We start from the raw sequence: 27,251 nt of genomic DNA, 5'->3' as shown, positions 1-27,251 counted from the left end.
GATCCAGAGTATTCTGTGAGCCAAAACAGCAAAGGCTGAAACTTTGCCTAACACCCAAATAAAGTCATACAAGGCATCTGGTGTGAGGAGAAGAGCTTTAAATCAGTTTCATTTTCACACCAGGTTTCATTTAGCAGTGATGTCTTTCAGCTCAGGTGGAAGCCTGAAGCGTTCTACAAATTTGGTAAGCCCTTTTGGTTTTGTTTTCTAATTTTGACCGCCTCTTTAATCATACAGAACTTCTTAAAACGTTTTTTACAGTGCTTTTCACAAGCTTTGTTTAAATATATCCTGTACTTTTGATTTAGCGTTTTAAGGTATCACATTAGGCAGCAGGCCCCTAACAGGATATCAAGAGGTAATTCTCGCCTTTTTTGACTTTCAAATCAGTTTTCTTCTGCCTGGACTTACACATTTTTCCTTCTTTTTCTCATTGGTTCTTTGTATGCTATATTCAAATTTTTGTTTAAAACTTATGCATTAATTGGACGTTTAATTTTAACATACTTACACCTTATATATTTTTGCAGGTCCACAAAATAATTATTTTATTTCCGCTAGTCCATAGGTGTAAAAAGGTTGAAGAACAATGTGCTAGACACTATAGGGGAGGTGGTAGAGCAGGAGAGATGTTGGACACCATGGGGGAAGGAACAAGATGTTAAACACTATAGGGAAGTGGAAGCAGGGAAGAAAAGAGATGCTGGACGCCACAGGGATGAGTGGAGGTAGCACTAGTAGACAGATGTTCGACACCAAAGGAGTGGGAGGGAGGATGAGAGAAGGAGAGATGTTAGAAGCTGGGGGGGGGGGGGGGGGAGGAAAGGGAAAGGGCACGATATGAGGGGTTGGAACTCTAGAACAGGGATCTCAAACTCCCTCCTTGAGGGCCGCAATCCATTCGGGTTTTCAGGATTTCCTCATTGAATATGCATTGAAAGCGGTGCATGCACATAGATCTCATGCATATTCATTGGGGAAATCCTGTAAACCCGACTGGATTGCCGCCCTCAAGGAGGGACTTTGAGACCCCTGCTCTAGAATGAGGCACGATTCTAATGTATCAGCTACCCTTGGACGTGTCCTGTCCGCACACTTCTGCAGGAAAACAAGTAACTGTCAAAACAGCGGTACACATACAGTTTAGAGTCAGTAGCAGGAAGATGGGCAAAAAGGAAAAGATCCGGTAGTCTAAAAACAGCAAGCTATAGATCTTTTTCCCCAATCCCTATTAGCTCCTTAAATGGTTTCTAGCCTACGTCGCCTTTAGTGCAGAAGACACCAGGAAGAGGCTGAGCACACCCAATAGCTACGTCTGAGGCTCAGAAAGCAGTTGTTGGTTTCAAGTTGTGACGTTTCCGTGTTCATGCGCTTGCGTGGAAGAGCGCGGCGCTTATCCCATGTTCCCTTTCTCTACTAAGCGCGCGAGAACTGAATGTAGAAGGAAAGAAGGGACAGTGATGGAGAGCTAGTGAGGTAAAAAATAAAGCCTGCCTCCTTTAATTTTTTTTTTTTGGGGGGGGGGAAATATTGACGTTATGACAGTTGCATCCTCATGCTGATTTGGCAGTCCGGTATCCGTGAGGTAATCTGGTTATCAGTTTTTTGGGGGGTACAGAACAGCAGAGAGTATTAGAAAACTTGGCTGGGTTAGGGCCTGGTGGCCTCACCCTTTTCCAATACCTATTTTCTCCTCGCACCCTTCCCAAATAACCCAGACTTGCCTTTCTAGATAACAACTTTTGCTTGCCCGTTGGGTTCTGCTATGCACCGTCGTTTTTATCTTGGGGTTTCTCTCCCCAGTCTTTTGCCCGATTCTGTCTTGAGAACACCTCATCTGTGATCTGTCTGAATATTTTTGTATCACCCTTAATAGCTTTCTTTCTGGTAGCAGGGCTATTCTAATACAGTAAAACCTTGGATTGCAAGTGTTCTGCAAAACATTTTATTAAATTTTAACTTGATATACAAGCAATGTCTTGCAGTACAAATACGTACAGTATACAGGCCTTACATCATCACAACTGAGCCGATGGTTCTTCTCTCTCTGATGCTGCAGGAGTGTAGTGACTGTTCTAAATAAGCTAGGTCTTGCAATACAAGTACATAGTATTGTGTATTAAAGTTTTTGGGTTGTGGAACAGAATCGTCTGAGTTTCCATTTCCTATGGGGAGATTCGCTTTGATATACGAGTGCATTGGATTGCAAGCATGCATCTGAAATGAATTATTCACTGGTTATTTACCACTCCACCCCTGATAAATCCTCTTGTATTTATATTTATTTTATTTGGATTTTGCTTATGCCTGTACATGGATAGTGTAAGATTTATTAAATTCAATAACCTTATGTATAATATGTGATGAAAGTGTATTTCTGTTACATATACATAGGAGTCCATACTTTAGCTGTTGATTCCTACTAACCTGAATCTGTAGAAGGGTATCTCTTTAGATCCTAAACTCCTCCCCTTGTGCAGTGGAGCTTGAGAACAGCTCCCTCTTCAGTTTTTCCTCCTGCAAACGAAGGAAGAAGGTGTGATCTGAACTGCTTTGCTTCTTCTTCTTATTTTCGGCTATTTAAAAAATAAATAAATAATAATAATAATTATTTGTGGCATTGGTGCTTGGAGAGCCCCTTCTTGGGCTTACTCTGCCGGGGTAAGGATGTAGTTCACATGGGTGGACTGCCTCCAGGCCAATCTCTTCAGAGTACCTATGGAGTCAGCATGCTTGGTGTTTCTAAGGAGCGCAGGCCGTGGGGCCACTGAGTAAGAACCCTCTGAGTATCAGGGAGCTGGCTGCATAGTTTTTCTCCCCTGTTGCTTCATGAGGAATTTCGGGGGTGGGAGTCTGTGGTCAAGGTCTGTTAGACCAGCAGCTGGAAGATTTCCATCAACGATTGAGTTCCTGATGATCTCTGAGGCAGAAATCCTTCCCTGAAGGAAGGTTGTTACAAGCTGACAGGCACCAGAACACCAGAAGTCACAGTGAGTACCCCTGTTATCCCTTATGGGGAAAATCAGGGGAAGGGGTCTGAAAATTTTAATTTTTAAGGGTTTCTGGGTTATGATTAGGTTCCCCCTTCTCCAAACCCCTAAATTAGCTATTTTTTATTTAGCTCAAAACGGCCTGCTTTTTGGCATGAATTTTCTTATGGAGGCTATCTTGGATTTTTAGAGATCTTTTTAAACTGTTTTCTGCTTCAAAACCACTTGTTTCCTATCATCATCATCAGACGAATCCAGAAGCATAGGTTAAGTCCATCCACCAGCTGGCAGAGTGATCCTTTATCTTGGATGGCATGCTCCTCACATGTCCAGTATGCTCTGTCTCCAGCAGGTGGATGGATGGCTTTATCCGTGCTCCTGGATTTTGCTAGGATGGGCAGGCTCCCACTGTAGTTTTCTACCTTGGTTGTAGCCTGAGGGGTTTTTCGGCTTCTCAAGCACCTAGGAGATATACCTGGGAGAGCCAGGTCAGTACCCCTACCTCCTCTCTCCTTGCAATTTCATCCCTCTCAGACTCCCTAAAAAAAAAAGGAGAAAGAAAATTCAAGGAGATACAAAGGGCTGTACATCAGACTTACTTGGTAGGCCCTGACCTTGCTGCTGTGACAGAGACAGATAGATCCTCTTCTCATTCCCTTCAGGGCAGTGGGTGAGTACCTTCTTATTTCAGCGGGGAAAAGCCCTTAGCACGGCGAGCGCCACAGTACTTCAAATGCCTCACAGTGCAGCTCTTGACACCATTCCTTCTCTCTTAGCAGCATTACTTCTCTGTTTAATGTCAGCACTTGGAGGCTTTTGGCAGTGCTTTGGACAGCCAGTGCCTAGGTGTTTTCCTCTCCAACATTGGCCTTTCTCTGTATGGCACATCTTCATGCCAAAACTGCTTTTTCAAAATGGTAGAGGCCGCGAAGCACTGTTCCCACTGTGAGAAGTGGAGAACAGCTGAGGGCCGATTCCATAGCTGGCCAATGTGATGGAGGGCAAGATCGCGAGCTGACTGTACATGCCCCGTATTTCGCCGTCAGCTTGTTTCTTTCTTCAGCTGCGATGTTGGGCCCTGTGACCTCCCCACCGGTGGGTCCTGCAGAGCCTTCTCCATGTGATTCTCAGAGATTCCGGCTGGCATAGGCTGCTATCACAGGTACAGATCATAGTCACGGGGACCCTTTGGCTGGAATCAGAATGTGGATAACCCTTTTCTCTGAAATTTGTTTTATTGCTCCATCAGGCCTGTTTGCTAAAACAGGATCAGCCTCCCCTTACTCAGGCCTCCCTAGCTCTTCAGGTCATCAGCCTTTCTTTGCCTTCATGGCTGGTCAATGCGATGGAGGGCAAGAAAGCAAGCTGACTGTACATGCCCCAGATTTCGCCGTCAGCTTGTTTCTTTCTTCAACTGTGGTGTTGGGCCCTGCGACCTCCCCACCAGTGGGTCCTGCAGAGCCTTCTCCATGTGATTCTCAGAGATTCCGGCTGGCACAGGCTGCTATCACAGATACAGATCATTCTTCCTCTGGGGAGACAGTCACGGGGACCCTTTGGCTGGAATCAGGATATGGATAACCCTTTTCTCTAAAATTTGTTTTATTGCCTTATTAGGCCTGTTTGCTAAAACAGGCTTAGCCTCCCCTTACTCAGGCTCTTCAGATCATCAGCCTTTCTTTGCCTGGCCAGGGGAAGGGGCTACTGGTATGGGATTCCCAACCATCGATATCTTTGTTGGTTGAGGCCTCTGTGCTCAAACGCAGGCATCTGCAGAACGTGGAGGAGCTGGCAGTCTCTCCTTCTTCCCTGGACCCCTCTGTAGCTGGGGATTCAGTCTCTCCTCTATCGCTCCCCTGGAGGAACTGGATGAGGGTTAACTTTTCCTGGATCAGGCGGATGATCTTCTGACCGTGGAAGTCTTTCGTAAGGAGGATCTTCCCTCCTCAATTGTTAAAGCATTGGAGGCCCTCAATATTGAGCCTTCTTAGCCTCCTACTTCAGCCACAGTGAACCTCAAGATGGGTAGCACTAGGAAGCCCTCTAGAGGCTAAAAATCCCAGGAGTTAGCCTAAAATCCTAAAATTGCCGCTTTTTGGTGGGTTCCTGTGCTTTTCTTGGGCTATTTTCTTTTGAAAATTGCTCGGTGGTGGCCATCATGGATTTTTTTCTGACTTGAAATTTAAAGTTTATTTTTTGCCTCAACAAGCTTTGTTTTTGTAAGAAAACTACTCAGATGGAGTCCCCAAGGCAGGATACTTTGGATTCATGCATTGTTTGCAGTGGATAGCTGTTTGGTGAGTGGCCGTGTTCCATGTGCTCTATGGCATGGGAGGGGGGCAAAGTTTTGTTGGCCCAAGTTCCCTTGGTCCCTGAAGGGGGTCCTGCCACTGTTGATAGATGGGGACAGCTCAAAAAGTTGAAAGTGGACCCCACAGAGATCACCCTTGCAGTCCTGACTAAATGTATTTGTGATTTGGTGCCTAAAATGCTCAAGTCCTCCATAGGTTGTAAGGGTGGCTTCCTGGAGGTGGCTTCTGCTTCAGATGACGGGTTTTCCCTGTAATTTATTATCTTGCTTTATCTGGCTTCCGTGCCTCCATTGGAATCCTCACTGGCTATGGCGGCGGAGGGAGAGGGGGTTGCGGTGGCAGGAGGGAATGGGCATCCCTCCTGCCTTTCTATTTTCCTTCCAGGGGGGTGTTATTTTTTTTTGGGGGGGCAGCTCGACTCGCTTTACACACATACACATAATATCGGTGACAGGTCAAAAACGCGCAAGACAATCGCGCGCAGACAAAATCGCACAGACAAATCAGCGCTAAGACAATTCAGCGCAAGACAACTAAGCGCCAAGACAATTTAGCGTAAGACATTTGCGCGCTAGACAATTGAGCGCAGTGACAACTCAGCGCAAGACAATTGCGCGCAAGATAACTCAGCGCCATGACAATTCAGCGCGCCACTAGAGGCCGCTTGCCAATCAAAGGACATGCGCACGTACAGCACGTGAACACGTCATCATGTCAACGCGTGGTCAGTATGATTCCCTTGACTCTTTGCGTTTTCAATATAAGTCATGTGAATGCATTTTTGTTACCATGGTTATGTTATCTCATGAAATATATTCTCCGAACAGCATTTAAATACAAGTCACGTGAATGCATTTTCGTTACTATGGTTACGTTTCCACATTATATATGTCCTCCGAACAGCCCGCCTTCCTTTCGCTGCCTGACCGTGTCCGTTATAGGTAAAGATCTAGTTTTGCTAGTACTTGATCTATAACGAATATTTGTCTTGCGCAGATTTTTCTCGCCTCTGGTGAGAGTGAACATACTTCCACGTTTCTTCATTTACAGGTATGTTTATATTTGCGCTTCACGCGCAACAAAAGGCAGGGTATGATTATAAAACTGTGGATGAACTGACTAGGAACCGTTTATATTGGATATGTTGATATTTATATTTCCGGTTCACGCGCAAGAAAAGGGAGGGGATGATCATAAAACTCAGCGCAATTGATTATAAAGTTTATATAGGGTATGTTGATATTTACATATTTACATTTGCGGTGCTCACGCGCGCGCCGACCGCGTGCTTCACAATCGGTCCGGTTCACGCACAAGAACCATATAGGGTATGTTGATATTTACATATTTACATTTGCGGTGCTCACGCGCGCGCCGACAGCGTGCTTCACAATCGGTCCGGTTCACGCGCAAGAAAAGGGAGGGGATGATCATAAAGCTCAGCGCAATTGATTATAAAGTTTATATAGGGTATGTTGATATTTACATATTTACATTTGCGGTGCGCAAGAAAAGGGAGGGGATGATCATAAAACTCAGCGCAATTGATTATAAAGTTTATATAGGGTATGTTGATATTTACATATTTACATTTGCGGTGCTCACGCGCGCGCCGACCGCGTGCTTCACAATCGGAACAAAAGCGAGGATAGAAGTTTAAAAATCAGCCAAATTCACTATGAATTGTTTAGATTGGGGATGCTTATATTTTTATGTGGGTATGTTTAGATATAATGGAATGCTCATCGGCGCGCCGTCAACTTTGCACTCAGTTGTCTTGCGCTCAGTTGTCTTGCGCTCAGTTGTCTTGCGCTCAGTTGCTGGCACTCAGTTGTCTAGCGCTCAGTTGCTGGCGCTCAGTTGTCTAGCGCTCAGTTGCTGGCGCTCAGTTGCTGGCGCTCAGTTGTTTAGCGCTCAGTTGCTGGCGCTCAGTTGTCTTGCGCTCAGTTGCTGGCGCTCAGTTGCTGGCGCTCAGTTGCTGGCGCTCAGTTGCTGGCGCTCAGTTGTCTTGCGCTCAGTTGTCTTGCGCTCAGTTGTCTTGCGCTCAGTTGCTGGCGCTCAGTTGTCTAGCGCTCAGTTGCTGGCGCTCAGTTGTCTTGTGCTCAGTTGTCTTGCGCTCAGTTGTCCCGCTCGTGCACATTTCGGTAAATAAGTTCCGCTCAATTGTCTTGCGCTCAAATGTCTCACGCTCGGTTGTCTTTGCGCTCACTTGTCTTAACGCTCAATTGTCTTCCGCTCATTTGTCTTGCGCTCAGTTGTCTCGCGCCCAGTTGTCTGTGCGATTTTGTCCGCGCGCGATTGTCTTGCGCGCAATTGTCTATGAACCCATAATATCTGTGCCACACATACACACAATATCTGTATTATTAAAAAGAAAAAAAGCCCTGAACAGCTGAGTGGCAGGAGGCTGCATTGGGGCTTCCCCTGCCGCTCAGCTGTTCAGGCTTCCCCAGGTCGGCTCTGCGCATGTGTAGAGTCTGTTTCTAAGCGAGCGATCGGATGGGATTACGGCAGATCTCTTCAAAACTCATTTGCATGGGAAGCTGTTTGAACATTGATCGTCATTTAGAAATTGGCCAAAAAATCGGCCACAGTCTTAATGACAATTTTTAGTGCATCTAGCTCAGTGTGTGCATTTGCCAACTTGTTTTTAACAGCTGTATTGAGTTTAAGTGATTAGAAAATGTTGTTCCACATTTCTTTTGAGCAATACTTAAGTGTAGTGTAGGAGATTTTGGCATCCTAGTTGGAACCAACAAACGGCAGTAGTGACTACATATGCTTCCTTTTAGTCAGATTCCATCTAAGTATCTTATGAATGTTGTCAGGTTTGGCCTAATAGCAGTGGTCTAAACTCAGTGCGTGTACATTGTACAAGTGGGGAATCTGCACTGCAGGGGTTATATTTCTGCCCTGCTCATCTGTCATCAATCCTTCAACTCCGAAGTCTATACTGGAACCATGGTAACCGTTTAGCACGCCACAGTTTCATCTGATAACAATGCACTGTGTACCAGCTGCAGCTCCTTAAGAAACGATCTGCAGAAAAGAAGCTCAGTAGATTTGCTGTGACTGAGGACTGAACAGCTGTAATATAAAACCTTCCTGCAAGTACCATACTGTAATGTTTTCCGAGTTGTGCTGCAGAATTTGCCTGAAATCCTTTTTTCATATTTGGACATTGGGTTCTATGTCATTTAAAGTAACAGTGTATTTGTATTTTTTATATTGCACAAAAATCTGAAGAGTGAAAAAATAAGTAGTTTATATTTAATGCTCAAGGATTAATTTTAGATCAGATGCAAGTGTGTGTGAGCCATATTGTGGTGTTGCCTTTAACCCTTTAGCATAATTTTAGTGCTATGAGTAGTGGTAATATTTTTTCTATGGCCATCTCTTTCCATGCCAGTTTGTTCCTTATCCCCCTCATATATCATGCAAAATGAATATAATCAAAACTATTGAAGAGCATCTGAAGCTGCAACATATGCAAAACCTTCAGAAAAAATTACTGTTTTAATTTTAGGACTGTGAAAGCACACACTGCAGTGTTTTCAGACTTTCAATAACTGAATCCTGGATTGTTTTCTGAAATAAGGATTGTTGGAACAAATTTCTTATATGGTTACAAATAAATGCTGTTAATGGTTTTTAGAACATTTAGATTTATTCAATTGGGTTAAAATAAAATTATATTTTACTTATGATTTTCTTTCTCAAAAGAGCTGGCAGCTGAGGAGTTAATCTCTTGTTGCTGTAATAGCATTTGAGAGCAGTGACTCAGTCTTCCTTAGAGATGGAGAGCAGGATCTGTGATACCATTCCAGCAGCATATGAGTAGGATTGCCTACTCATTTTGGTGGTAATTTCTCTTTTCAGCTGTTCCACCATTTGTTCCTATACTCAAATGTGATGATGACGCCTCAAATTTTGATGAACCAGGGAAGAATTTGCAAAATGTATCCTCTCCATGCCAGTTGATATCACAGGTTTCTCTGGTGAAGATTTGCCATATATCGGTTATTCATTCAGCAAGACACTGGGGGCTCTCAATAGATCAGTGTAAGTATTAATTACTGCCTAACATAAAAACTGGAAGAATTAGAAAATATTTTCTGACATGCATTTTGCTCTTGGTGAGGTCTTCCTTGAAAACATCTTTTATTGATGTTACCTTTTATCATTGAGCATCATTCATCATGTGTGGAAGACCATTTCATTCAGCATCCAGAAATATTACATTATTAATTTATTTCTTTACAGAGATCTTTGGGGGTGGTTTTTTTTTTTTTTTTTCCTATAAAAAGTATTTTTAAATGAGAGCAATAGCCTTATATATATAAGTGAAATGTGTTGGGGAGACTTCATAACTGATACTTCCCTGAGGGAGTTAAAATCCAGAGATACTGAATGCTGAAAATGTGTACTGTACCACTAAATATAAAATCAAAGGCAGGCTTGAGGTTTTTGAACCTGAGAAGATTTGGAGACTATAAATAGCATATTTAAAAAAATGCCACATAATTTAGATGAAAAGGTGAGATGCAGGATATTCAATGGGCTATTTACTTCTACAGAATCAGAATCTTTGTTCATTTGCTTGTTTTCTTGTTGTAACTTTACTAAATTAAGAAATATAAATATTCTCTTCTAGTACTTTCAACTTTGACTTATGTTTAAAGTATAATGAGCCTAATCTTGACCACCTCACAGTTAAACCAAGACTGTCAGGTTTTCCTTGATGGAGGCCTTGTTACGAAATAATCAAATTACTAGCTGGGACTGAGATGTAAAATCAGATCTGTGTATATTGCAGAGGAGAAAGGTTGAGGAGGAGTGAGACAGAGGAGATGAAAGATGTTATACAATGCAGGGGCACTAACAAAGATTTGTGGGAACCATGTGCAATAATAGAAGCTTCTGTATGTGCAGCTGGAAATTAATGGTAGAGGTTCAATTCTAGAATAGTAGAAAGTGCATCAGGTGATGCTTAAGTTTCTTTTACAAAAGGGTGGGGGGTCTATAGATTAAAATTTAACTAAATGAGTGTTAGTGATCCATCAGTGTACCTAAATATTTTCTTCTCCTTACTTTTATTTCAAATTTTCCTTGTGACCTTATAGACAGGACTGTAGTGCATTAGCAGGCTTTTGTGAGGCCTAAATCAGGAACAGGAGCATGTTGCTCTAAATTCTGACCTTTGTTGGTAGAGTTGTATGGTGAGCATCAAATATTGGAATAGCAGAAGACAGTGTTGATCAGAGTTTTGGTTCTTGGCAGAGCCATGTGGGCCTAAGTATGCAACTCCAGAAGTGTTTACAGTATGATATTTGAATATTTTTAAAACGTAGGTTATGAAAAATCACTTACATGCATCTGAAAATTATAAGCATTTCAGTATGCATAACAATAATTTTGCTATTATTTGCAGTTTTTGTATATGTGTTGATGACAAAACACACTATGCAGTTCCATTGAAAATGGCTATACCACTGAAAATGGCTATATCGTTTATTACGTTGAATTCACTGCTTGGGTTTAAACTAGTAACTTTTTGCTTAACTATAGACCCAAACACCCACAATATCAAACTGGTGGCAACTTAATATTTATCTTCAAAACAACCACTAGTAGTGCATTTATAGAACAAGGCCTCAGACACACCTCCTCCACCATAGATAATGATTTGTATCTGGCAGGAATATTGGTGTATAATTCTCCTCATTGGCCTTAATTCATTTGATATATTTTAAACTCATTTCAAATTTCTTAACACTAATTTGCTCTTTTTTTAGAAGTTTTATAAATAGTTATAATTTATATCTTATGATGAATTTCATACTCAACTTAAATTCATCTTGTTTTCCACGCTACTGGGACTTAATGATCTGACATATTTCGCAAAAGATTTGCTTTATCAAGGATCCCCCAGAGCCGCTATTGTAATCCACCTTTGAGTAGGTGGATTACAATAGCGGCTCTGGGGATCCTTGATAAAAACAAATTTTTTGCGAAACATGTCGGATCATTAAGTCCCAGTAGCGTGAAAAACATGATGAATTTAAGTTGAGTATGAAATTCATCATAAGATATAAATTATAACTATTTATAAAACTTCTAAAAAAGAGCAAATTAGCGTTAAGAAATTTGAAATGAGTTTAAAATATATCAAATGAATTAAGGCCAATGAGGAGAATTATACACCAATATTCCTGCCAGATACAAATCATTATCTATGGTGGAGGAGGTGTGTCTGAGGCCTTGTTCTATAAATGCACTACTAGTGGTTGTTTTGAAGATAAATATTAAGTTGGCACCAGTTTGAAATATTGTGGGTGTTTGGGTATATGGTTAAGCAAAAAGATGACAAAACACAAACATAATCAATAGACTGCTTTACAAACATAGTAATCTGTTTTCATCTTCATTTGCAAGCATTTTGGGTAATTGTTATTTACAAAACAACTTAAATTTCTCCCATCAGTTCAATTGTCTATCCCAAAAGTGAAATGCTGTATCAGTTTATCACATATAAAGAGATGTTTTATGATTGTTTTTCTAGACTTGAACCTTTAAATAAGACAAATATATCATTTATGAAGGTTTCTGTAGATGATAATATTATAAGAAATCGGCTATGGAGGGAACTATTTTCAAGGCTTTTGTGGGATTAATTAAACCTGGTTGGTTGAACTAATAATGTGAATGGGTCATATAAAGGAAGAGATGCAGAACCTTAAAGTCTGCAGGAGAGCATGTGTGTTTATCAGCAAGTGCAGTGGGAGCAGCTATTTTACAAATATAAACACTGAAAAAATTAACAGCAAACAGTAGCATCCATGTTGTAGCTGTTCCATTTTATAAATATACATATGTATGTGCAGTCAATTAAGCAGCGAAACTGCAGTTTCATGTTCAAACAGCAAACGATTCTTTACTGATGGGTTATGTACCCCAACTTGTGAGTTGGATTATAGAGGGCATCAATAATTTTTCTCAGCTTCACCACCTCGTCTTCTGGGCAGTGCCCTCTTTCCTTGTAGCCTTAACTTCTACAACTGAGTGGAGAAGGTGACCCGCAAATCCCCAACATCAATGGAGAAGAAGGTGGCGGATTAGACTGGACACGGTTGTAGGAAGACAGAGGCAGCCAGAACTGCCACCTCCTTCTTTCCAGATATGGTAGTTCCAATGGGTGAGGTCAGCCTGCACTCTTCACAAACAGTGAAGCACCAGCAACAGGCAGGAAAGACTCCCACGGGCCCTGTCTTGGCCTCACAATCTTCTCCCACATCAATAAAACATACTTCTTATCGTGTTTTACAACTTAACCTTTCCTCTTCCTCTTCTATGCCTTCAAAGAGCAAGGCAAAAGGTAAATGTTGGGCTACTTAAGACCTCCAAGAAGAGAATTTTAACTCTCTAAAGCTGCCATCCCTGTTACCTCCCATGCCTCTCCTCTCTGAAGAGGTTCAGCAACCTCAAATATCACAATCTGCCCCATCTTTTCTTCTCTTGTTATGTTTTTTACAGGATAGTGCTACATTTCTACAAACAGGCTCTATACCTTCTCTATCGAAGCAACAAGTCCTGCTTTGGTCACACCATCCCCTGCAGCTACCCCTTCAGGCTCTACCTCTTTTCTAACTCCAGATCCTTTATAGGATCCAGATTGGGGTCCTTCCACATCTCTGCACATCTCCACTTCAACCCCCTACCTCTTCAGGAGCATGGTTTGATCCTGAACATGATATCCCTTCACAGCAAGATCCAGTATCTTCTGATCAGCTTCCTCCTCAGATAGAAAAATTGGAAGCCTACTCATATTCCAAATTTCTGCAACAAATTTCCAGTCTTCTGAGTCTCAGTCAAAATTCTACACCTGCAGGCAAGAAGAACTTTCAAGCCATTTTACAATCATGTCAGATACCTTCTAAAGAGTTTATTGTGCTTCTGGTACATCAAATCCTGCAGGACCCACAAATCTCCAATTGGCACAAACCTCAGTTGGTTTCTACTGCCTCCAGACATCTAGAACTTAAATACAAGGTACCGAAAATCCCTGGACATGATATACAGCATCTTCTACACCATTCCATGGTCTCCAAGTCAGTCATTAAAAAAGCCAAGACCCAATACAATAAGCCACCAGGGAAGGACTGCCATATCCTGAATTCAGTAGGAAGGAAAGTCTACCAGTATTCCATGACCACTTCAAAAATTATAGTTTAGTAATGTCAGATCCTATACTTCCAACTTTCTATTCTTGAAAATGTCTCATCAGATAACACATTCTATTCTTGAAAATGTCTCATCAGATAACACAGCAAATCTCCTTGCTGTCCTACGCACCCGACACATCGGGAGCCGCCGCACTCGCTTCAGGTGTCCGCGTGGTCGGCAACATGGCCGACGCGACCGCGCGGGAAGAGGAGCTCGAGCGCGCCTCTTCAGCGCTGGAAAACTCCCCCTCACCCAGTTGCGAAAACAAATCCTCTGCCTGCGCGTCTGCACATCCTGCAGAGCACAGACCCGACGGTGTCCTGCGCTTCCCACAGCGCGAACACCGCTTCACTGTTTCTGCAGTCATGGGGACTTTTTTTTTTAAACGGAGAATCCCGCCAAAAACCACCGACGCAGTACTCCCGAACGAACCCCTCGCAACGGCCCAAATCGCACGCCAAACTCAAAATCCAACTCACCTAACACAAGCACACATTCAACCGAAGAAAGGTTATAGCTGGCAGTTACAGGCTGAACGCTGACCCGGAGGCACAGAACAGCACAGAAAGGCTCTGACCCTGTTTTTTTTTTTGTTTTTTTTTTAAACTGGAAAGAAGAAAGAACACAGAGCCAAATGAAACCCCTCAATCCAATGGAGGGGGAGGGTGGAGAAGGGACCTGGGGGGGCCCAGGTGTAGCTCCCAAAGCTGGCACCGCTCAGCCAGACACCCCTTTCTTAACTGAAGAGAACTAGTCTCAACAGAAGAATATAAAAGTCCCAAAAATTTATTCCTGCATAGCCAGAATCCAGGAGCTAGAGTGAGAGCTCCAAACCCCTGCTGGGAGATAGAGCAAACTGAATGGACAGGAGGAATATCAGTCTATAAGACCACCTGTTAATCAGTTTCTCTATCTCCACCTGCTGGTCGATGTGAGCTATCCCCACTTGTCTCTGGATTCATCTGCTGCTTCTAAAGGAAAGAAAATTAGCAGGTAAGAACATAATTTTTCCTTAGTAATGTCAGATCCTATACTTCCAACTTTCTATTCTTGAAAATGTCTCATCAGATAACACATTCTATTCTTGAAAATGTCTCATCAGATAACACAGCAAATCTCCTTGCTGCCCTACAGGAGTCCATGTATTGCCTTATTAAAACTAACTAGAACAGCAGCTGTCGCCATTGCAACCCATTGCATGGCATTGCTCAAAGCTTCTGACTTTAGAGATGACCTCCATACCCACTTAGCAGATGCGCCTTGCCTCAGAGACAGCTTATTTTGGTGAGAAAGTGAAAGACACAGTCTCTCAATTAAAAGAGGATTCTATGGCTATCTGAGAACTTTCTGCTCTTCTTATCAATCAGTCTCAGCAATATTGCAGGAATCCTTCATCTACCACTTACCGCAGGCTATCATCAACAATTTTTCCAATAGTACTATCCTAGAAGATGCTATTTGCCTTATGGTAGACCCACCTATCAATGAACTCAATCCTCCACTTATTTCCAAAAGCTGCATCCAAGAGAGAGGAAGCAGAACTCAACCAACCAGGTTCCTGCCCTCAAATCTAACCCCAATTTTGACAGATTACCAGTAGGAGGCTGGCTCAGTCATTTCCTCCCATCACAACAGAGAACTGGGTCCTCAATATTATCTCACAGGGCTATCGTTTCAACTTTCTTTCAAAAATCCAAGTTTCTCAGCTGCCTCAACCTTCCCATACCACTTGCCACCACATTCCGCTTCTGACAGCAGAACTCTCCCTTCTCATTCAAAACAATGCAATAGATGAAGTGCCCGTCCAACAACAAAACATGGACTTTTATTCCAATTTTTCCTAATACCCAGAAAGACTCGGGGCCCCCATCCCATACTGGATCTCCGTTCACTCAATACCTACCTCACGTGGGAGAAATTCATAATGATCTCACTATCAACTATTCTCACTCTTTTGAAACCAAATGACTGGCTGTCCGCCCTCGACCTCAAGTATGCTTACACTCACATTCCCATCCATCCCACTCACTGGCAGTTCCTCTGCTTCAAGTTTCTAAACCACCGCTACCAGTACAGGGTACTTCCTTTTGGCCTTTTGTCAGCCCCATGAGTCTTCATGAAGTGCCTAGTGATAGTAGCAGCTCTTCTTCACAAGCGGTGCCACTTTGTTTACCCGTATCTTGACGATTGGCTTCTAGTGACCTACTCCAGGGATCGTCTCACCATTCAGGATACCCTATCTACTCTACAATCCCTTGGATTCCTTATCAACTATGCCAAGTTGTCTCTTGTTCCAGTTCAAGTGCTCACTTTCATAGAAGCTCACATAAATACCATCACAGTTCGGGCCTATCTTTCCAAAGAGAGACACAGGACAATTGCACAGCTCTGCAACCAAGCAAGACAATCTACACACTCATCAGATTTTGCACCTCTTAGGTCACATGGCAACATCTCTGTCTCTTCTGCTGCATGCACTTCTGCACATGTGTCCTTTACAGTGGCACCTTAAGATCCACTGGAATCAATGCTCTCAGTCTTTCTTGCATCAAATCTTGCTCCTGACCTCCATCAAGACATTTCTACTCTGGTGGATTCATGGTTGCCTGTTTCAGCCTCCTACTTCTCACATTAAAATCACAACAGATGCTTCCAACACTGGCTGGGGAGCTCATCTAGGCCAACTCAAGACACAAGGACATTGGAGCAAGAAAGAACTAGATCTTCACATCAATCATCGGGAGCTCCATGCCTTATGAGCCTTCCGACCCTGGGTCCATCACCAACAGATCCTTATACAAACAGACAACCAAATAGAAATTTTCTAAATAAACAAACAAGGAGAGTCAAGATCTCTATGCCTCTGCAGAGAAGCCTACCACCTCTGGCGCCTTGCTCTGTCCGTCAAAACAAGCCTATAAACAGTATACATTCCAGGAAAAGACAACATTTTAGCTGACTCACTCAGTCTCAAACTTGAACCTCACAAGTGGTCTCTCAATCCCAGGGTAACTCACTGACTGTTCGAACTCTGGAGGCCCCCAGACATAGACCTCTTTGCCCCCAAGACAATGTACAATGCCATCATTTTTGTTCAATTCGACCAGCGCATCGAGCCATCGAGATGCTTTTTCCATCCGTTGGACAGACAATTTCCTGTATGCTTTTCTACCGTTTCCACTCATTTTCAGGGTTATACAAAAGGTCATCAGACTCTGCTAATTTCATCCTGATTGCACCACGATGGCCCAGACAGATATGGTACCCACTTTTTTGGACCTCCTCGACGCTCCTTCGATTCCTCTGGGATCTAATCCCTCCCTCATCTCCCAACAGAATGGACAGATTCTTCTACCCAGCCCAGCCTCGGCCTCACTGCATAGAAATTGAATGGAGCATCCTTGGAAATGTTCCAATCTCCCAGTGAGTAAAAACAATTCCCTTAGCTGCCAGGTGGCCTTCAACCAGAAAGTCTTACCAATCAAAATGGACTCACTTTTCTCACTGGACATATACCCAAGGCCAGAGTCCCATTGTATGTTTAATTCCACTAATACTTCTTCACCTATCTGACTCAGGTCTTAAAACAAATTCAGTGCGATACTACCTGTCTGCAATATTGGTTTATGACCTAGTCGATAGTTTACCAATCTCACATCATCCTCTAGTAATGCGCTTCATCAGAGGACTTGCTAATATCCATCCTCCCATTTGAGACCCACCACTTCCATGGGATCTCAACATTGTATTGGACAACCTGATGGATGCACCTTTTAAACCACTGTTATCTGCCTCACTCAATTACCTCACATGGAAAACAGTTTTTCTCACAGCTATCACATCAGCAAAACAAGTCAGTGAACTTCAGGCTCTGGTAACCTAGTTTCCATATGTACAGTTCCTCCCAAACCATGTCCACCTACACAGTCTTTGGCTGTTAGGATGATCTTTGGTCTAAAAAAGAATGAACATGTCAATCCGTATTATCGTCTATTACACTGGATACCATTAGAGACGAGTTCTTTTTAAGTTCTCTTGTATCTGCTTTAAGATGATATCAGGTCTGTCTCCCACTTATCTTCTCCCTCATTTTGAGTTATATAAACCATTGAGGGAAACCAGAAGTTCTCATATATTCGCTTACCCCAAGATAAATGATTGTCGATGCAAGACTTTTTTGGATAAATCTTTTGTGTTTCAGGCCAGCAAATTACAATTGTGGTTAGGTAAATGTATTCACCAAGCATTGAATTACTGTTCTTTTCGTAAATTAGTTAAGACCACTCTATTTGATAAATTTATTACTTAACACTGTGGTTCCCTTACTGACTGTATTTTATACTCTATTTTACTATTTGTATTTCTATGACTTGATTGTACTTCACTGATTGTCCAGCTCCTTTTGTTGTAAACCGCCTAGAACTCCTGGTAGTGGCGGTATAAAAGAACAAAGTTATTATTATTATTACCTAAAAGCAACTGCAACCCTGTGGCATACCAATCAACTTTTCATTACCTACAACCCAGCTAATCTGGGTATTTGGTCTAAAAGGACCATCTCAATGTGGATTTCATGTTGCATTGAATTCTGCTACAAAAAAGCAGGTCAGCCATGTCCTGGCAGAATAGCAGCTCACAGTTTGTGTGTGACATTTTCAGTAGCTAATTTTCAGTCTGTTCCAATTCAGGATATCTGCAGAGCATTAACCCGGTCCTCAAGTCACACTTTTACTAAACATTACTGTTTAGCTCAGAGTTCAGCACAAGACATTTGATTTGGACAGTTAGTCCTATGCAGCCTATTTGCTTCATAACATCTACCACCACCCCTTTGTCAGAGTTTAGCTTGGGACTCACCAACAAGTGTGCCTGCATATCTCTTGCTTGTCTCTGAAGAAAGCAAAGTTGTTTACCTGTAATGGAGGGGGGGGGTCTCCATAGACAGCAGGGGAAAGCAGCAACACTTCCCTTCCCTTCAGATAGATATATATATACTAGTCTTTAAGCCCGTTACATTAACGGGTGCTAGAATAGATGTGTCTGTCTGTCTGTGTTTCTTTATCTCTCTCTCCTTGGCCGCTGTCTGTATCCTTCTGTCTCCCCCCCCCCCCCCCCGAGCAAAGCTGTGTGCCCCCAGTACCCACCTCCCCCCCAAATGTCTCTCCATGGCTCTCTTCTGTCTTCCCCCCCCAGAGCAAAGCTGTCTGTCCCCAGTACACCTCCCCCCCATAGCAGCCCCCTTTCCCTATCTCTCCATGGCCCCTTCTGTCTCCCCCAGCACACCCCTCCCCCCAAAGCAGCCCCCTTTCCCTCTCCCTGTCTCTCCATGGCCTCTTCTGTCTTCCCCCCCAGAGCAAAGCTGTTTGCCCCAAGCATACCCTTCCCCCCAAAGCAGCCCTCTTTCCCTCTCCCGCTGACTCTCTCTCTGGCCCCCTTTCTCTGTCTGTCTTTCTGTCCCTCTCCCTGCCCCTGTGTCTTTCTTTCTTTCTGTCTCGCTCCCTCCGCTGTCTCTGTCTGTCATTTTTCCCCATTTCCCTGTGCAGCAGCATTTCCATCCCACTTTCCTATGCAGCAGCAACAGCATTTCCCTCCTATACCCCCTTTCCTGTGCAGAAGCAGTAGCAGCATTTTCCCCTACCCCCCTTTCCCTTCTTTTTATCTTCTCTTCCTTGCTCCGTTCGGCCCCTCCCACTTCTTTTACTGTCGTTGTCCTGCTCGATCTGGCCTGCTCCTGACCCTCCGCTCCAGCCGCATAGGCAGCACTTTAAACACGCTGCTTCGCGGCCTTCTACTGCCGATTTCCTCTGCCGCGTCTGTCTCCGATGATGTCATCAGAGGACGCGGCAGAGGAAATCGCAGAGAAGGGCGCGAAGCAGCGTGTTTATAGTGCTGCCTACGCCGCTGGAGCCGGGAGGTTTGTGGAGGGTCAACAGCTGGAGTGGGGCTGCTGTCCACCATTGCTGCCACTGGTGCTGCCTAATCCGCTGGAGCCGGGAGATATATAGAGAGCACAGTCGCTGCATGCGCCTCCAGCCCCTGCAAGCGCCGTGAGGTGTCAATTAGAATGTTACATTACATTACATTACATTAGGGATTTCTATTCCGCCATTACCTTGCGGTTCAAGGCGGATTACAAAAGGTTAATTTAAAAAAACAGAGTTACAGTGATTAGCTAGAGAGGTAAGTAGTAGATCTTATAAACATTTAACGGGTTGTTGAGGGTGAGGTGGTTTGTAAAAGAATTAGTAGGTGGTCATAGTGGAGGTTCTTTTGTTATTATTAGTGCATTAATGGGTAGATCAAATGTCAGTTTTAGAGTTACTAAGGGGTCGTGATGTTATTGCTGCTTCAGGAATTTCTTGAAAAGTATGGTTTTTATTTCTTTTCTGAACGTCCTATAGTCTGGGGTGGTCATCAGAAGGTTGGAGATTTGGTTGTCCAGTCTTGCGGCTTGAGTGGCTAGTAGGCCGTTGTGTAGTCTTGTTCTTTTTACTTCCTTGATTGGGGGGGGGTATGAATGGGGAGTGCGTTTTTCTGTGTCTGGTAGTGGGTGCTTGGATGAGGCGATTGTTCAAGTATGATGGGCTGTCTCCGTGTAGGGTTTTAAATAATATGCAGTAGAATTTGAATTGGATTCTTTCTTGGATTGGAAGCCAATGTGAGTTGATGAAGGCTTCAGTGATGTGGTCATGTTTTTTCAATGAGTAGATGAGTCTCAAAGCTGTAGTTTTGGATTGTTTGGAGTTGTCTAATCGTAGTTGCAGGGCAAGGAAGGAAGAGGATGTTGCAGTAGTCCAGTATTCCTAGTATTAGGGATTGTACTATAAGTTGGAATTGTGTTCTTTCAAAGAATTTTCGGACTTGTCTCAGATTTCTCATGATTGCGAATGATTTCTGAATTGTTTTATTTATTTGCGGTTGCATTGTGCAGCATCTGTCTATGGTCATGCCAAGTAGTTTTATGGTGGTTTGGATGGGATATTTGATTGCGTTTATATCTAAGTTGGTTGTGGTTTGGACCTTGTCATTTTCGAGAAGGATGAATTTGGTTTTGTCTTGGTTGAGTTTAAGTTTGTGGTTTTTCATCCAGGTTGTGACTGTTTCAAGTGTTTGGTGAAGTTTGTCTGTCATGGTAGGTTTAGAATGATCGTATGGGATGAGGATGGTGATGTCATCAGCATAACTATAGGTGGTTATGCCCAGATTGTCCAGATGCGTTCCTAGAGAGGCAGTGTAGAGATTGAAGAGGGTAGGGGATAGTGGAGATCCTTGTGGTATGCCGCAGGGGTTTGACCAGGATTCTGACTTTTCTTTGTTTGATTTTACACTGTAGGTTCTGAGTTTTAGGAATCCTTCAAACCAAGAGTATACTTTATCTGAGATGCCTATTGCGTCTAAGATCTGTAGAAGGATGTTGTGATCCACTAAGTCGAATGCCGCAGTTAGGTCCAGTTGTATGAGAAGCATTTTTTTTCCTGTACTAAGGTGTTGTCTGACGGTGTCCATAAGGGAGCCTAGTAGTGTCTCTGTACTGAAGTTTGTTCTGAAGCCTGATTGCAAGGGGTGGAGTAGGTTGTGGTCATCTATGTAATTGGTGAGGAGTTTGGCTACTAGGCCTTCTATAATTTTGACATATAGCGGAATTGAGGCTATAGGTCTAAAGTTAGATGGGTGGTTTTGTGGTGCTTTTGGGTCTTTTGGATTGGGGGAGATGACGATTCGCTGAGGTCAGCAGGGAATGTGCCTTCTGTGAGCGTGAATTGAATCCATTGTAGAATTATGGTGTGGAATTTTACACTAGAGGTGGTAAGGAGATATGAGGGGCAATGGTTGAGGTCACAAGAGGCATGACTGTATTTTTTGTAGAATTTGTTGAGTTCTGACCATTGTATGTTGGGGAATTGAGTCCAAATTCTGTCTGCTGCAGTTGCCTCTTTTCCTGAAGGGTGGATTGTGATAGTGTTTTGATGGGATGGGTTAAGGATGAGAGTGGCTCTGGTGTTGGTGATTTTGTTCTTGAAGTGTTCTGCTAAGAGGGTGGGTGATGGTGGAGGGGTGTTCGTGGTGGTTGTGTATGGTTTGGTGTCTGTTAATTCTTTTAGGATTTGGAATATTTTTTTGGAATCTTGGGTTTCCGTGCCTATGAGATTAGTATAGTAGCTTTTCCTCTTGTCCCTTAGTAGATTTTTGTATTGTTTGTTGATTTTTTTCCAGTCGGTTTTTGTTTGATCTTGGTTCTTTTTTCTCCATTTTCTTTCTAATCTTCTACACTGTCTTTTGAGTTGGAGCAATTCATTATCAAACCATTGGTCTGATTTCCTGCTGGTTCTGGTTTTGGTTTGTAGGGGGGCCAGATCATCAAGGATGTTGGTGGACACATTTTTCCAGTGGGAAATGAAGTTTTTTGGGTCGCAGTCTTGGATAGTTTCGTCTACCTTTGACCAAAAAATGGTTGGATCGATATGTTTGCGTGTGGTATATGTGGTTTTTTTTGATTGAGGTGTGTGTTTGATCTTGGTCCAGTTGATGTTGAAGTTGTATGTGTAGTGGTCTGACCATAGGGATGGGGACCATGTTCCGTTAGGAGTTTGGATTGCTGGCTTGGATGTTTGGTGAGTCATGAATGCAGCAATGTCCAGTTGATGACCTTTTTCATGTGTGGTTTGTGGGTTTAGGATCTGGAAGGATAAGGCATTGAGGAAGGATAGACAGTTATTTGCTGGTGTGGAAGTTGTGTCTTCTAGGTGTAGGTTTAGGTCTCCTAGGATGAGGTTATATTCTGCTGTTAATGAGTTTTGGTAGATGAAGTTTTCAAATTCAGGTCTCACTGTGGTCTAGTTTCCTGGTGTTATGTAGCAGAGCAGGCAGTTAAGTGAGTTTTTTAGAGTTGGGTTTGTGAGATGACACGCTAGGAAATCCATTTGCGGAGTGGATGTTTTTTCAAGTATGTTTAGAGTTAGGGAGTTTTTAATTATTATTGCTAGTCCTCCTCCTCTTTTTTTTTCTCTGCAGGTTACTGTTATTTTGTATCCCGGCGGGCATACTTCTTTTATTCTAGGGTCTGTGTCTGAGGTTAACCAGGTTTCTGTGAGGAATAGGCAGTCAAGTTTTTCTGTTTTTATCCAATTTTTTATGTTTTCTGTTTTGGGTCCTAGTGCTCTGATGTTAACATAGGCACATGTAAGGGAGGTCGTGTCAGTCTGGGGAATGTGAGTTGTTTCCGGGTATATGAGTGTTGTGGGAGATGGATGAGATTTTGTTTTCGGAAGTGTTGATCTTCTTCTCCAGGTAACAGTGATGGAGTGTTGAGTGCTGGCGTGGTGGTTCGAGTTTCTTGATGTGAGTATTCTTCTGTTGGGAAGTTGGAAGTTGGTTGTACTGGAGGATGTGGTTGTGGTGGGTAAGTTGTTTGCTGCTGCTTTCCAACTAGAAATGAGGAGGATTATCAAAAGGGTGGCTAGTGTGTGTGTATGCAGGGAGAGCTTCATTTTTGATGTCTGGTTCGGAGTGTTAGGTAGAAGGAATGGTTCTCCCTTTGAGTCCCGGCTGGATCGGGAGTGGTTGGTTTTTTTCGTGCTGGGAGGAGGGGGAGGAGCGGGGATCTCACGCTCCTTGCCTTATGTTGGAAGTCGGCAGGAGGTCCTGTGGAGTGGTCTTTGGGGCGTAGGTGTTCCCGGTTCCAGGTCCGCAAGTGCTCCTCTCAGGTGCTCCACGAAGGCGCTCACTAAGGCGCATGCGCTGGGTCGTTTTAAATGTAATATGTCCTCCGGCTGGATCGGGGGGGCGGAGCAGGGCTCCCACGCCGGTCCGATCTGGCTGGCTTCTGTGAAGTGGTGCGCTGGGTCGTTTTTAAATGTAATATGTCCTCCGGCTGGATCGGGGGGGCGGAGCAGGGCTCCCACGCCGGCCCGATCTGGCTGGCTTCTGTGAAGTGGTGCGCTGGGTCGTTTTTAAATGTAATATGTCCTTCGGCTGGATCGGGGGGGCGGAGCAGGGCTCCCACGCCGGCCCGATCTGGCTGGCTTCTGTGAAGTGGTGCGCTGGGTCGTTTTTAAATGTAATATGTCCTCCGGCTGGATCGGGGGGGGCGGAGCAGGGCTCCCACGCCGGCCCGATCTGGCTGGCTCGTGTTGGTGCTGTGCGCTGGGCTTTTTTAAGGTAAAATGTCCTCCTGCTGGATCGGGGGGGGCGGAGCAGGGCTCCCACGCCGGCCCGATCTGGCTGGCTCGTGTTGGTGCTGTGCGCTGGCTTTTTTAAGGTAAAATGTCCTCCTGCTGGATCGGGGGGGCGGAGCAGGGCTCCCACGCCGGCCCGATCTGGCTGGCTCGTGTTGGTGCTGTGCGCTGGCTTTTTTAAGGTAAAATGTCCTCCTGCTGGATCGGAGGGGGCGGAGCAGGGCTCCCACGCCGGCCCGATCTGGCTGGCTCGTGTTGGTGCTGTGCGCTGGCTTTTTTAAGGTAAAATGTCCTCCTGCTGGATCGGGGGGGGCGGAGCAGGGCTCCCACGCCGGCCCGATCTGGCTGGCTCGTGTTGGTGCTGTGCGCTGGCTTTTTTAAGGTAAAATGTCCTCCTGCTGGATCGGGGGGGGCGGAGCAGGGCTCCCACGCCGGCCCGATCTGGCTGGCTCGTGTTGGTGCTGTGCGCTGGCTTTTTTAAGGTAAAATGTCCTCCTGCTGGATCGGGGGGGGCGGAGCAGGGCTCCCACGCCGGCCCGATCTGGCTGGCTCGTGTTGGTGCTGTGCGCTGGCTTTTTTAAGGTAAAATGTCCTCCTGCTGGATCGGGGGGGGGGGGGGCGGAGCAGGGCTCCCACGCCGGCCCGATCTGGCTGGCTCGTTTTGGTGCTGTGCGCTGGCTTTTTTAAGGTAAAATGTCCTCCTGCTGGATCGGGGGGGGGGGGGGCGGAGCAGGGCTCCCACGCCGGCCCGATCTGGCTGGCTCGTGTTGGTGCTGTGCGCTGGCTTTTTTAAGGTAAAATGTCCTCCTGCTGGATCGGGGGGGGGGGCGGAGCAGGGCTCCCACGCCGGCCCGATCTGGCTGGCTCGTGTTGGTGCTGTGCGCTGGCTTTTTTAAGGTAAAATGTCCTCCTGCTGGATCGGGGGGGGCGGAGCAGGGCTCCCACGCCGGCCCGATCTGGCTGGCTCGTGTTGGTGCTCACCTCACGGCGCAGTGAGAGGCAGCGGCGAGTGAGGGCGGGCGGTGACGTGCCGAGGACAGGGAGAGAGAACAGTCGCGCGCCTTCAGACCCCGCATGTGCCGTGAGGTTAGAATGTTGCCACAGAAGCACACCTCACGGTGCCAGGACTCACGAATTTTCGAGAGCGCATGCGCACTCTAGCGTTTTATTATTATTGATATATATATATATATATATATATATCTATATATATATATTTTGCAGCTAGAAACAAAACTGTCAGGGCAAGGGGAAGGGCCACAATCAGCAGCAGTACCTGCACATTCCTAGTAAGCCATAGGGGAGCACACTGACACACAGGCTCAGTCTAAGGACTTCATCAACAAGTGTGGCTGTATTCCCTTCTGTCTAAGGAGAACCACTGTTACAGGTAAGCAACTTCGCTTTCTGATCTTGGTTTATTTATTTTTTATTTTGCTGTTTTACTCTCTAGTCGTGCTCTCTTTGGTGAAATCAGAGATCCCTTTTGATAAGGGTCTACTCTGCGTGGAGAGGAGCAGATAGTAAATCTGCAGCTGGCAGGTGTATCCTTCAGGGACCTGTTTCAGCCAGCCTGCTGAAGATTAGAGGAGCTCAGGGTCAGTTCCCCTGGTGTTTGCTTGCCCCTTTGACTTGGTCAGGGACTGGAATGCAGGCTATTTAGGCACTAATAGCATTCCTTCAGGGTGCTCATGGTGCCAGCTGTGTTTTGTCTCTCTCCTATTTCATGAGAAATCTGGGGGAGGGAGGGTGTACAGTTGAGGGTCAGTCTGTGGAGGTCCGAATGGCAGCTCGAAGATCCCAGCGAAGTGGCTGAGTGACTGGAAGCTAAGGGCCTCTCCTAGAACAACTACATTCTGAGAAGAGCTGAAGCAGGCAGCAGCAACATCACCATTTCCCCGGCACATGGTCTGTGATAGCTTGTAGGAAAAATGGGGATGTGGGGGGGGGGGGGGGGTGTGTGTCTTCCAAAGCTGTTTTTAACTGTTTCGACAACTAGGACCTTGGTCCTCCTCCCTTAAAATCCTTGGTTTTTTGAGTTTTTTGGTCAGCCCTGAGGTGATTTTAAACTGTAGTTTAACTCTAAAATTCACCAGCGGTGACCATCTTGGATTTACCCGATTTGTTTGTTTTTTCTCAAGTTCTCAAACTTCTTCAAAACACCTTGTTTTGCTTCCATAGTGCCAGGAATAGAATCCTCTGATGCTAATACCCCTATATCAATCTTGTTTTGGAAGAATAGGTGGTGGAAAAGTGCCCTTATGCTGCTTCAAGCAAGTATAGCTCCCATGTGGCCTGTGGGGTATGACACACAGCTTTTGAACCTGTTAGGGAGCGAAAATTTCCCCAGGAACCCTGGGAAGCAGGCATATGCGCATGGTCAAAATACGCAATTTAGGTTCACTGAAGAGTGACCCTTGGCACACACCTCTAAGAATCCTCAGAACGCTTCATCTATGGAAGTGGAGCTGTGTTGAGGGTACCCTTGTATTAGGAGGGGACTTTAATATTACTTTAGATCCATTAGTTGATAACTCCTCGCCCAAGATTCAGTATGGAAAATCAGAGAGGAAGGACTTGCGGTCCTTGTCTCATTGGGATCTCTGGAGGAAGGCACATCTGAAGGACAGAGACTATACCTACTTCTCCTCAGTGCATGGTTCATCCTCCCAAATAGGGGTTGTTGCCACGACTGCAGAGTGTCGCATAGTGAATAGTACACTCTGACCACTCGCTGATGGTTTTGATCTTGAAAGAGCGAGGTGAAGTTCTACCGAGACTTCCTTGGAAATTTAATGATGGGCTCCTTTTGGAGGCCGAGAATGTGGAACTCTTTAAGTAAAGCTATGGTGGAATATCTGGAGTTTAATGATATTGAGGGGATTAAACCTGGGCTCCTGTGGGAAGCCTTTAAGGCAGTGTTATGGGGACGAGTGATTGGGATGGTGGTGCAGGGGAAGCACCTTGCTGAATGTGAGGAGCGGTCAGTGCGGGTGGAGATCCATAGACTTGAAACAAAGAAGAGCTTCGAACTGTCACTGAAGGAATGGGAACAATTGCAGGTACTTAGGGTGCGGCTTAAATCTCTGGATCTGGAGGAGGTGTTGAGAGCTTTGCAGAAAGTGAAGCAGGCCTATTTTGAATTTGGCAACAAGCCAAGCCGTCTGCTGGCTCATAAACTTAAAAAAACAAACTTAAAAAAACAAACTTATAGAAATTTCATTCCCTCTATCATAACTGGAGAAGGAAAAATTGTGACCCAATCTATGGATATAGACAAGAGTTTAGGGAATATTATAAAGCTCTTTATGGCAAAGGTGAGGCCCTGGAGGTGGGGGAGATTAAGGGGTTTCTGGCCTGGGTTTTGATGCCATCTCTCGCAGCGGGTGAGGCAGCTTTGATGTCCCTAACTATTACATTGGAGGAAGTTCAGGAGGTGATTGAAGCTCTGTTGGTGGGGTCCTCTCCGGGGTTTGATGGCTATACTAATAATTTTTATAAGAGGTTTCAGGGTATAGTAGCCCCTATTTTGGTACGAGTCTTTAATGCGC

General features: G+C 44.6%; 1 protein-coding gene across 1 annotated transcript in view; it reads left to right on the top strand.

Annotated features, from left to right (window-relative positions):
* Positions 1 to 1,333: 1,333 nt before the first annotated feature.
* Positions 1,334 to 27,251, top strand: part of CIT (citron rho-interacting serine/threonine kinase) — a 702,016-nt gene continuing 676,098 nt past the window's right edge. The window contains 2 exon segments of the mRNA XM_033956569.1: positions 1,334 to 1,476; positions 9,182 to 9,364. Of these exon segments, the coding sequence (XP_033812460.1) occupies positions 9,273 to 9,364 (92 nt within the window). The 5' untranslated portion in view covers positions 1,334 to 1,476; positions 9,182 to 9,272.

The sequence above is a fragment of the Geotrypetes seraphini genome, chromosome 8, assembly GCF_902459505.1.
Source record: "Geotrypetes seraphini chromosome 8, aGeoSer1.1, whole genome shotgun sequence".
Classification (NCBI taxonomy): Eukaryota; Metazoa; Chordata; class Amphibia; order Gymnophiona; family Dermophiidae; genus Geotrypetes; species Geotrypetes seraphini.
This window is presented reverse-complemented; position numbering and strand designations above follow the sequence as displayed.